We start from the raw sequence: 13,308 nt of genomic DNA on the forward strand, positions 1-13,308 counted from the left end.
GCCACCAATCAAAAAGAGAAAAACCACTCCTGGTAAACTAGCTGGCAAATTTGAGTGCTTTCAGCTTAGATGTCTTTAACTTCATCACAGTGATTATGGGTCATGAAGGTGTGTTCCATGTGTTCAGACTTAATTTGGTGCTATCATGACCATGACAGGAGACTGACAGCCATGAACAGACAGACATACAGAGAGGAAGAGAGGCCACAAAACAACAGGCAAGAGAGTGAGAAGTGCCTCTCCAAGCCCATAGAGTTCATTGAGTGATGATCTGTCATAGTGTGAATCAATCTGAATGATATGATTTCTCTCTGATGAAATGACAGCAGCTTAAGTCTAGAGGGTGTATTGAATGTGTTAACTTCATGAAGGAGAGAGGCAGCCATGATGATATTTCAATATTGCATTTATTTCAGTTTGACCTTTCATGCATCATTTTTTATTTATTATACTGAACAAATATATAAACGCAGCACGCAGCAATTTCAACGATTTTGCTGAGTTACAGTTCGTATAAGGAAATCAGTCAATTGAAATAAATTCATTAGGCCCAAATCTATGGATATCTCATGACTTGCCAGGGGCGCACAGCCATGGGTGGGCCTGGGAGGGCATAGGCCCACCCACTGGGGAGCCAGGCCCAGCCAATCAGAATGAGTTTTTCCCCAGAAAAGGGCTTTATTACAGACAGAAATACTCCTCCGTTTCATCAGCTATCAGGGTGGCTGGTCTCAGACGATCCCGCAGGTAAAGAAGCCAGATGTGGAGGTCCTGAGCTGGCGTGGTTACACGTGGTCTGCGGGTGTGAGGCCGGTTTGACGTACTGCCAAATTCTCAAAAACGATGTTGGAGACGGCTTATGGTAGAGAATTGAACATTCAATTCTCTGGCAGTAACTCTGGTGGATATTCCCGCAGTCAGCATGCCAATTGGATGCTCCCTCAAAACTTCAGACATCTGTGGCATTGTGTTGTGTGACAAAACTGCACATTTTAGAGTGGCCTTTTATTGTCCCCAGCACAAGCTGCACCTGTGTAATGATCATGCTGTTTAATCAGCTTCTTGATATGCCACACCTGTCAGGTGGATGGATTACATTGGCAATGGAGAAATGCTCACTAACAGGGATGTAAACAAATTTGTGCACAAAATATGAGAGAAATAAGGTCTTTGTGCGTATGGTACATTTCTGGGATCTTTTATTTCAGCTCGTGAAACATGGGACCAACACTTTACATGTTGCATTTATATTTTTATTCAGTATAAAACAGTTTTTAACTGTGTATGTTGCTTGTTATTTTTTACAGTAAAAGAACTGTATAATAAGTGGAAAATATTACGTAAAGTAAGTATGTTGAGCAGCAGTAGTAACAACCTGACATAGGGGAAGTGAGAAAATCCTAGGAAATGAATCATACAGTAGCAAAGAAAGAGTACAAAATGGTTGTTTAATTGAATATATCCACATTAACAGTCACACTGGTATTCAGTACAGTATGAATGGCCATGGCCCTAAGACTGATTGGACTGTACCAGAGGGCCCCCTTAGCCTTGTAAATTTGCCCATTTGTAAGATAAGATTTGTCTGTATCCTTTTCTCAAAAGTCACTAGGAATTAGCATTTAAAACCTGTTTTTCAGGTTGTCAGAGTCACTCCTACGCACCTGTCTATGATAGACTCATTTCTTTGAATTGAAGGGCAACAAAATGACATATTCAAAACATTTAGGTCTTCCATCCTGAACTTTGTTTCCCCCGAGACAATTTTAGAGTGATCATGCTGTCACTAAATCGATGCCCATTAGATATCACTATGATAGGAGGAGAATGCAGACAGTGACACGCTGGTTATTTTAGAAGACTGATGTAAGCAAGGCAAGCGCTTCCCGTTCCCTGTTCACTGTATACTATATGAGATTTGGCAGGACATTTCCACAAGGACATAGTTGGACTGCCCTTTAAAAAGATTTAGAGACCAATAAAAGCTTTTTCCAAAGTGATTCATATCACTAATCATTTTACAATAATGCTCTGTGTAAAGAAAACAGTCTGTATAATATCCCCTGGTTTACACAGACTATGAAATAGATAAATAATTCCAATGTTTGGCTTGGGGAAGAGTAATGTTATAATTGGAGGACCTACACCACGGATTCGTTGAGTGCTGAGTTCCTCTGGCACTGACGTTAGAGGAAAAAAATGCAATCTGTAATCATTTAATGTATTACTCAAGAACAGTGAGTAGTAGATTCAGTGAATATCACCTTGTGTATCAGTGACAATGACAGTGTCACATGGTCAGCAATATGAGGATGGATGAGATCTGATGTGAATGACAGAAGGATCAACAAGGTTTAATATAGAACAAGTGTGGTATTTTAGGGTCCTCCCAAGGTGACCACTCCAACTAACACTACAGTACAACTCGGCCCACGACTCTCTACCGTTCTGAGAACATTGCATTAAAATCATATAAATTACCATTTACATTTGAAAATGCAGATATTTTTAACGTCAACTGAAATCTCATTAATCTTACAAACTTTTTTAACAAGTAGTTATGATCATCACACTTCACTGCTTTTGTTCAATCTTGGGTACCATGTTGTTCAATGTTTGTACCATTTGTTCGGTCTCGATTGGCCTTATTCCACTTGCCCTATAGGCCTACGTGCATTTCTGAATGATGATTTGAATGTTAAATTCTGGTTCTCAGCTCCTCTACGTTGTGTAACATCTTGGCCTTGTTTCACGAAGTACTTCATTTCTCACAGATCAGTCAGAGCCCCACGTAGCCTACAACACAACCCTGAGAGTGAAATGACTATCGTGTTGCATACAGATGCAGAATGAAAGTGCCCCATAGTGAGAATGCTAACTTGGGAGATATAGCAGCTAGCACCTTCAGTAATTGGAAACCAGTGATAAATAATAAGCAAGAGATGACAGCTACCGTCCATCATACTGTATACATTTAGGAACACGTACAATAATAGATTGATAGCGCATACTGTAAGGGTACCTGTCACACTGAAGGGAGAGGAGACATACTATCCATCTCGGTCGACGACAATGTTTGTTTCACTTAACTCATATAACAGAAACATTTGTTTAAATGAATTTCTTTGCTCAATATTGGGCTACATTAGTCTCCGTAGTGCAGCTCTCTAGCCCATGGTAACAGTTGGTTGTTAGAGTTGTAGCAACTTTCTGTTGTACATCCATTCCAATGCATTTGACCAGGAGGGTGAGGCATGATGTCCTTTTTCACACTCCTAACTACTGAATACAAGTCAGTCTTTCCATGTCCAGTATCTCAAGCAGAGTACATTTCAGTTCTTTATCACTTTCCATTGTAACACCAATGAAACACTGAGCAAAGTGGTCACAGGTTTAGAAAGAGAACATAGTCTTAAACCAAGCAAAATCCAACAACACATACACCACCCAACAATCCTAACTCAATCTCTGGTGTGCTCACAGTATAATGTCCAATGCTGCATTTCGACAACAGATAATGTGTAAATTAATTTCTGTAGAAAAAAGTGTTCTCAGCACACAATAGTATTTCCCCAGATCAACACGATCAAACATATACGTAAATAGGAACTACCCCCTCTCCCGGCCCAACCACCCTCTTAGACTGCCTTTCTACAGAACAGTACCATACAGTACTGCACCATCCAAACCAAATTGGGATATGGCCCCTTCGGAAAAGTTCTTTAGGATGTCACTTTAGAAGGGGTTGTCAAATGAGTATCATACCAGAGGTAATGGGAGGTCAGAAATGAGTTGGGGGTAGGGACTACATATCCCACAATGCAGTTGGCCACGGCTACATCCTTTGAAAGGCCACCGGGTCAGGTTAGGTCCAACCAATCGGGTCGCTTGTGTGGCTTGCAGGTGTGAACGTCCACCGTGTCTTCGCAGTCCTTGCACTCCACGGCGCAACACCACTTGAACTTGCACTCGCACTTGGTGACTCGCTTGACGCGCATTGTGTCGTAGCCCCGTCCGCAACACATGACCTCGCAGCCGTCCGTGCCTCTGGAAGACTTGTTGCAGACTCTCCCTGCCGTGCCCAGGGAGCCTGTGGAGAGAGCACAAGACAGACCAGCTGGCCCGTGAGTGAAGGGGTGTGAGAATAGGTGTGAGTGGAGGTATTTCCTTTGAGTATTTGTGACCACAGAAGGATTTAAAAAATGACCCTGTTGTATCCTTAGGGTGTGAACTCCAATACAATAGAGATGATTGCTTCATCTTGTAGTAGGCTAGGGGCGTAGCATAGCTCCTCTTCTTAACAGCAGTTTACTAGGTGTCAACCTTTAACCATAGGTCTAACAGAGATGGGGATGATGCCAGTAACACACAATCCATCCAAAGTATCATAACCAGAGCCTGTTAGCTGTTCTAGAGCTCTATGCACGCTCTGCTGAAGTGATAGGACATGAGGGGCGTGAGAGTCAGAGATTACCAAGGCAGAGAAAACACAGTTGGAATTAGAGAGAAGTTAAAGGTCAAATAATTGAACTCTAAGCTATGAAGGTATGCAGGCTTTCGGCAGATGAGTCTGGGATTCTCATAGCAGTATTTGATGGGTAGGCCGCTGTATTATCTACCGTCTGGGTAATACTCTTCACTCAGAGCAACTAGGTTTCTGATGCCAATATTTTCCCCAAGTTTGGTGATAAGTACTTAAATAACGTCCCATACATTTTTAAACTATGTATGACTAAATGTGATATTATGTTGAATCATATACTGAAATTTTATTTCTCTTCACATTCATTTACACTTAGCAATTGCTAAAAACCTTTTTTTTTTTCTCTGCCAGGTCATGTGGTGAGGAAAAACTCCTAGCCCTACCTAACGCCTATAATTGCATGAGTTGACCCACCTGCTGCTCTGTCCATGAGGCAGTAGTCAGGGGAGTTTTCTACATATACCAGCTCGTTCTTGGTGGTTCCCTTGAAGTCCTTGTCAGCCACCATGAACCCTGTGCCATCCTGGTTCATGGTCACCTCGATGGCCGTGTTGTACTTCTTCCGGAGGTAGTCCCCGGTCCTCCGGAAATCCGACATGGCCAGCCAGCAGGTTCTGAGGGCGCAGGAGCCGCTGACGCCATGACACTTGCACTCCAGTTTCATAAAGCGCTTCACTGCCTGAAATTGAGAAGGTTGGGCAATTTCATTGGAGGTTGAGACAAAGCCTCACCTGTGGCCAACCTAGTACACTCACTATTCATGTCTAGAGTATTTATATAAAAATGATGTTCAACAGAGTGGCTTGAATTGTACTAGAAATGTTTGTTCCACTGTAATAACAATGTTGTTACACTGTAGTTGAAGCATGCGCTAGTGCCAGTTTAAAGGGACTGCCTGGCAGACAGTTCCCTGTGTGTATCAAAAAAGCAAAATGCCACCTTAACCCCAAAGCCATTGCTCACCATTCGCCCACAGCGGTTGTTGTGTAGATTCATCATCGCCCGAGCGTCTTTCACCATCCTTTCCCTGGCATCGATGAAGGCCTTGGCGAACTTGATGCCATAGTTGATGTTGTCGCTGCAGCCGCCCCAGTCAAAGTCGCCCCTGTCGTCTCTAGCTCGGCCTCGCTTGTGGGCGTCGCAGCTGCAGATCTTGAGCTCCCCCTGGCTGCAGGCCCTGGTAATTGCATAGACCACACCCGCTGAGGAGATGGCGTACACAAACGCTGCCTCCCGGCTACCTGGGGTGACATGATGGAGGAGATTATGTGTAAGAAGATGTCATTGGGCGATTCCAGGCCAGTGGGAGCTGAAACTATTTTTGGTATCTCAGATTGTTCTAGCAATTCTCACATAGGAACTTCATTGGGAGGAAGGGTGTTTAACATAGTTTTTTACCTTTGTATAACAAAAATGTGGAGAAAATCATGATGAAATGTGCCATTTTAGACATTTTTAGACCTATACATGCCTCCTGTAAGACCCTATGATCTGTGAACTGTACATGATGCAGACAACATCTTGGTGTCATTATAACCCTTTTAGTATTCTCTGAAATATGGACTATGTCTAGATTCTGAAATACCCTTTTTGATTTTGCTTATTTTTAGACATATTGTTTGTAACAATATACTCTTCAAACACGTGGCTGGAGGTTAGTTTTATATCTAAACAAAGTCAGTCTCATAGAGACGGTTACACTATACCAGCAAATTTGTTTTGTTGTAGTAACCATGTCGTTACACAGTAGTTACGGTACATCAGTCTAGAGCAGATTTCATGCTATGAACACTAACATATGCCCGACTGAAAGCTTTGGACTTGCATAGTCCAAAGACATTGCACAGAAACTATTTATGTGTGCTGTGTCCCATGCTATCTGCATTTAAACAGTGTCTACACTCCTTGGAACTTGGAACACAGACACTGTTTATTTACATTTATATAGAAGGGAATACAGAGCACAAACAGATTTGAATCAAATAGGCATGGTTGTCTCTGTACAATGTTCATGTACAATCAGTCCATGTACCGCAGGCCTATGGTGGATGGCCAGAACAAAGAAACGTGGATGCTAGCATCACATTTAAGCCGCCTCTCCTTTCACTCTTTAATTTGCACAGATGGCAGCTTTCTCAGTCACTAGGTATGTTTTCATTTGAGAGGAGAGCAGATTCAGGGTTATTTGGTCTGCTTTTCCCACCCACCTCTAATTTTCATTCCTCCTCACGCAATGAACCAGAACACAGGCAATATGTCAGGGAGTACGGCTTTGTCTGCCTGCCAGAAACATCTACCCAAATATTTACATCTCCTATTTCTGTTTAGACGTCACCCTTGCAGATCACTCTATCTGCTACTTGTTTTCGGAGAATATCCACTTTCTCCATTCCTAGAGAAGGTGAAACTAGATACATTTACTTGCACACATTCTCTCTTTAGGTACTGTACAACCGGCAACGGCAACTGGTACGTTCTCCTGTTACCTTATTGGAGAGGGGCAAACAAAGGAGACATATATGGAAGTGAACTGTTGTATTAAGTGTTGAGCTGAGATATGAAAGTAACATACATAGCTATACCCTTAAGGCTTGAATATCTGTAAGTCTAAAAGGCAAGGAAGCGGTCCCTCACAGTATTCTGTAATTGCCTACAACCACCAATTTGAAAACTTGTATGCGTTGAATCAGATTCATGTAGTGAATCTTACATCCAAGATGCAAATGATTGAATACTGAACTCACACAGAAAGATAAACACAGAAACACACACAAACAGACTTACTGCGCAGCATGACCCTGCCAAAGACAGTGTGGTCTCGGTCCAGCGTGCTGCAGTTCCAGCGATGGTGACGGAACTGGTGCTGGCACTCACGGATCCACTCCTTGGCACCCTCCCCAATAGACTGCATGAGATCTGGGTGGCGCTGGCACAGCTGACGCTGCTTGTTCACCAGGCCTGGAATGTTGTCACAGATCACCCGTGCACCCAGGGCTCCAATGTACCTGCAGATCAGATAGACAGGTGCACTGTCAGTGGTAGGCCAGTAAAATGACCAGGGACTATTGTTGTTCTTTAACTTTTTTATTTTTTTATGGACAAGATACACGAACATCTCATTCCAAAATCATGGGCATTAATATGGAGTTGGTCCCCCCTTTGCTGCTATAACAACCTCCACTCTTCTGGGAAGGCTTTCCACTACATGAGGGAACATTTCTGTGGGGACTTGCTTCCATTCAGCCACAAGAGCATTAGTGAGGTCGGGCACTGATGTTGGGCGATTAGGACTGGCTCGCAGTCGGCGTTCCAATTCATCCCAAAGGTGTTCGATGGGGTTGAGGTCAGGGCTCTGTGTAGGCTAGTGAAGCTCTTCCACACCGATCTCGACAAACAATTTCTGTATGGACCTCTCTTTGTGCATGGGGGCATTGTCATGCTGAAACAGGAAAGGGCCTTCCCCAAACTGTTGCCACAAAGTTGGAAGCACAGAATCATCTAGAATGTCTTTGTATGCTGTAGCGTTAAGATTTCCCTTCACTGGAACTAAGGGGCCTAGCCCGAACCATAAAAAACAGCCCCAGACCATTATTCCTCCACCAAACTTTACAATTGCACTATGCATTGGGGCAGGTAGCGTTCTCCTGGCATCCGTCAAACCCAGATTTGTCCGTCGGATTGCCAGATGGTGAAGCGTGATTCATCACTCCAGAGAACGCGTTTTCCACTGCTCCAGAGTCCAATGGCGGCGAGCTTTACACCACTCCAGCCGACGCTTGGCATTGCGCATGGTGATGTTAGGCTTGTGTGCGGCTGCTCACCCATGGAAACCCATTTAATTAAGCTCCAAACGAACAGTTATTGTGCTGAATTTGCTTCCAGAGGCAGTTTGGAACTAGATAGTGAGTGTGAGTAAGGACAGATGATGTTTACGCGTTACACGCTTCAGCACTCGGTGGTCCCATTCTGTGTGCTTGTGTGGCCTACCACTTCTCGGCTGAGCCGTTGTTGCTCCTAGACGTTTCCACTTCACAATAACAGCACTTACAGTTGACCGGGGCAGCTCTAGCACGGCAGAAATTTGACAAACTGACTTGTTGGAAAGGTGGCATCCTATGACGGTTCCAAGTCACTGAGCTCTTCAGTAAGGCCATTATATTGCCAGTGTTTGTCTATGGAGATTGCATGGTTGTGTGTTCGATTTTATACACCTGTCAGCAATGGGTGTGGCTGAAATAGACGAATACCCACCAAGGGGTGTCCACATACTTTTGTATATCTAGTGTAGATTTTTAAAGTTAGGTCGAGTAAGATGGTGACATGTTATATTCTTCAAGAATCCATGGGTATTCATCATTCATTGAATTGGCGATTGAACAGCAGGAATTCTTACAAAGTATGCATTTAACAATTCTGTCCCGCTTCATTGTCAACCCCATGCAGTTATAGATACCATAAATGGTACATCACAGGACAGTGTTTTGAAATGTGAGACCGTCAGAAGCCCTTTCACAGATAGGAAAGAGTCCACACAGTTAACTAGGAGTGACCCCTGAGACTAGAACAGAAACACCAAGTGCAGTGCAGCAGACATACAGTATGACATGGTCTCCTGTAAGCTGGCACGCTCCTCTAACTCTACCTCTCCCTGTGACGACCGGACATCATTACTGCCAGGCTTAATCACAGCTACATTATGTGTCGTGCCACTGAGACAGAAACAGAAAAGTGTTTCCACTCCTGTTATGGCTGTCCCTGTCCCTGTCCCTTTCCCCCCAATGATCTGCCTTCCTTCCCTGCTGCCTGAGTCTTAGCAATAAAGCAGAGCAGAGGCACACAGTGTTTACTCTCTCCATAGAGAGAGTAGAGAACTGAGCCAAAAGCCCTGACTGTCTCTACGCCTCATACTTAGTTTGGAGAGAGGACAATCAGTCCAGAACACCAGAAAACACGCTGCTGCTTATCTGAATAATCGCAATCATGATGGAAATAGCCCCTGGACTATATAAATCATAATTATATAAATATGTAGACCCTTGGAGAGAGCTACCATGTCTCCCGGCTCTGCCTCACTTCACTGTTTAATTGCACTGCCTTATTTGTATGATAAATAGTTTGTGAGACAGAGAAGCTTTTTCAACAAAACATCAGGGATATTTAATGAAAATATCCATTCATAAAAAACAAGTTTTTATGTATGTGGTATTATCATGGTTTGGAAGAGCATACGGTAGTTCAACTATAAGAACACAACTATTTATACTTTTTTTTATTTTGTCACTAGCTGAAAGCTGGTTGACCATGTTTTGTGCAGTAAGATTGGAGTATTGTGACATAAGAGCAGTGTTTCACGCGGGGGTGGTAGGCACTTCCTTTATTCACCCTGGGTTCTTACCCTCAAGAGAAATCATCAAGGAACACTTTTTCATGCACTACTGCCTGCACCTGCCACTTCTAATATGCAAGATTGATAGTGGAAAGTCCCTGAGTCCATTAATCTTCCTGAACACCAGACAGTGTGCTGCTGTAGGTTGATCTCACTTTATAGACTATTGGTGTTATAAAACTCCAATCCAGACACATTCCCCCCTGTGGCTGTTGGAATTGGAGTCTGGCAGCAATTTCTTCACAAGTACCAGCAGGGTATAGGTCTGACTCTAAGGTGTGATGGAGGTATTGACTACAAAGGGTTTATTGAGTTAAACTATTCAAATCTTGAATTTGTTTGCCACATAACTGATATAGCCCATCATTTAGTGTCAGTTATTTCCCCATCTCCTGCATTCCTAGGAGAATTCAAATCTCTCAATACATAATTGGCAATCTCAGGCTTGGAATAAATATAGACATGAACTCAGATTGAAGTGAAAAGCAAATGTAGCTACCTAGAATATACTCTTGCAAAAGGACAAATTATTATTACCGAATGTTTTATAGCAGGCCTAAACCATTTCACTAAAACCTTCATTGAAATCCAAACCTGCTTTACATTTGATCTTGATTTTGCTCAAAACGTTTTGCATATTTAATGATGAGCTTATAATTGTTGCTTTATTTATTACATTCATATAATTTAGTAATGTTATAATTAAGCAATAAGGCCCGAGGGTGTGTGGTATTTGGCCAATATACCACGACTAAGGGCTGTTCTTATGCACTACACAACGTGGAGTGCCTGGATACAGCCCTTAGCCATGGTATATTGGCCATATACCACAAACCCCCAAGGTGCCTTATTGCTATTATAAACTGGTTACCAACGTAATTAGGAGAGGACAAATACATGTTTTGTCATACCCGTAGTATATGGTCTGATATATCAGGTCTTTCAGCCAATCAGCATTCAGGGCTCAAACCACCCAGTTTATAATTGTATATTTAATCCTTCCATTATAGCATCTATGCACTAAGCCATATGATTTCTCCTAACTTATATTTTCGACTCCTAAATAACCAACATAAATAGGCCTAACTTTCGCAAGGTCTTGGAACGTCTTATAATTAGCTAATTAAGACAACTGGTCATCCAAAACCACTGGAAACTCAGATATAATATTGGATATCAATGATTTAAATTATAGATGTAATCTTGGATAGAAATTATTATTATTTCAGCAGCATCAAGTGCACATGAAAGAAACACTCACCACCAGGAAGAATCCACTCTAGGTGTGAAGATGAGAAGCAGCAGAATATAGGAGAAGTATATCCTTGAGGTGGAGTTGGAGGGGTGTCGGGATATTATCCCATTTCGAGACCCCGTCTTGGTCCTGGAATATCCTCGGGGTTTGAAGAAACAAAACATTTCTAATTTCATGTACAGAAGGCATACAATATATAATAAAGAATAAATGTCCTTGGCGATGGTTTGCTTATCATCATTGGGGGAAACCTATCTAAAGAAGTTGAAACATTCTATCCATCCAGTTTCAAAAGGCTTATTTGATGTATTGTCAGTTCATTGACGCCTTGAAAATATGTTTTCCAAGTGTTTATCTCTTATTTATTCGAGTCAGTGCTTATCAAAAGTCGGTCTAGGAAACGTAAATCGAATGAAGACCCATCTTCTGAGAAACTGTCCCAAATGTCCAAACAGATGTTCTGTTGCCAACGACAACTCTTTCCTCTGCTGTTGCGTGTTCTTTTGTAACCTAGGCTATTTGTTAGACATTCGACGTGAATAGCAGGTGAAGCTGAAAAAGTTGCCAACCCAAACACAGGTATCCCAGACGCTGAAAAATGATGACAACCATTTCTTGTCCCTGGAAGGTAAAGTCAGTCACTCATCTGTCCGAGGATGAGACAGATAGCTACGCCGCGCTCCTCTTCTCAGTCGGGACTGAAGATGCGCCGCAGGAAAAAACACTGCACCAGCATGTCAGCTGTCCATGCCCCCTTTTGTTAGACAATTACAAACACCGGTATGTGCACGGTGAGGTGAGGGACTTCGGTATATTTAGATGTCGGCAAGTAAAAGTTATCTAGCCTACATAGCGGTTTAAATATTGGTGATCCCGATATTGGAAAGAGTTTGACACCCTCATTGACTGATGACAAACCGTCTCGATGCGCACTACGAGGAAAATTACCCAAATAGGTTTTTCATCTCAATTACCCCCCCCCCCAAAAGTGTAATATATTTCACTGCTTACATGCAAATGATGGTGTTGTGTTAAGCCCATAAAAACACCATTTACTATGAGGACCACACAGCTGGGACCACACAATCTGTAGTTTATTTTAGGAGATGACATTGCACATTGGCAGGCTGCTTAGGCCTATCAGATGTATCTGTGAAATTACCAATTAAACAGAAATTAGAGAATAAACAGAACATTATTGACACTGTATTGTACAGCAGTGAGTGCACATGCAAGCGCTTAAACATGGCAAAAAGGGTGGCTGTGAGCTTTCCAATGAGGTGGATAACTTCCATAAATCATATTTCAAATCAAATTGTATGTGTCACATGCGGAATACAACAGATGTAGACCTTACAGTGAAATGCTTACTTACAAGCCCTTAACCAACAATGCAGTTTTAAGAAAAACAAGTGTTAAGTAAACAATAGATACGTAAAAAATGAAAGCTGTAAAATAACAGAACATCTACTGATGTTCTTGAGATGAAGTCAACTTGCCTTATCTAGATGTTACGTTTTGTACATAGCATTGTAAGCTTTGAAGTGGGAGTGAAACAGGTATGCCGGGAGTTTCATTGTGTCAGCACAGCAAGCGCTGGAGAAAGTTTTGCTTGGGGCACCATCAACTATGAGAGGTCAAGCTTTCATGCTTTGACACATCATTAACCAGGAACTTGGTATCTCCATAGAGATAGACGGAAAGACCTCATAATCTGTCCCAGAGGTTGGTTGGCTGTTTCAGCACATGTAGAGGTGTCTATATTTGAAGAGCTATTGTTGTTTGACGGTAGGAGATCCTATAGGTTAGGGGGAAAACAAGAGAAGTTGAACTTTAGGCCAGGTAAAGTTATGTCCTGGGTCTGCATATAGAAGAAGAGCAGAAGCTGTGTTGCTGCCGGCCTGCCTGCTCCACTCTGAGAGGTCTGGTCATGCATAACTCACCCTGACCTTAAGGTCAGATCCATCCACTTCTCCTGACTTATGGCCACTTACCTGTCAAACAAACACCCAGTGGGCGACTCAATACTCAACAACACAGTTCAAGTTCACAGTATCTTTTTATTCAATGGAAGTGTATGGTATCCTGCCCTCACTACAGGCATGACTCTGGGTAGATAGTGTTTAGCAGCTCATCTGGTTAATGCGGAAAACAAAGAGCTATGTTCAAGGACACTCCTGGCCT

General features: G+C 42.5%; 1 protein-coding gene across 1 annotated transcript; it reads right to left on the reverse strand.

Annotated features, from left to right (window-relative positions):
* Positions 1-1,429: 1,429 nt before the first annotated feature.
* LOC311133268 (protein Wnt-2b-A-like) lies at positions 1,430-11,855 on the reverse strand. Its single transcript, XM_084166755.1, has 5 exons — positions 11,131-11,855; positions 7,268-7,488; positions 5,447-5,724; positions 4,898-5,162; positions 1,430-4,090 (listed from the first exon to the last, which is right to left on the reverse strand). The coding sequence occupies exons 1-5, from the start codon at positions 11,298-11,300 to the stop codon at positions 3,861-3,863; spliced, it is 1,164 nt and encodes a 387-aa protein (XP_084022881.1). The 5' UTR covers positions 11,301-11,855; the 3' UTR covers positions 1,430-3,860.
* Between the last annotated feature and the right edge of the window lie 1,453 nt (positions 11,856-13,308).

This window comes from Coregonus lavaretus (genome assembly GCF_964263955.1).
Source record: "Coregonus lavaretus genome assembly, chromosome: 8".
Classification (NCBI taxonomy): Eukaryota; Metazoa; Chordata; class Actinopteri; order Salmoniformes; family Salmonidae; genus Coregonus; species Coregonus lavaretus.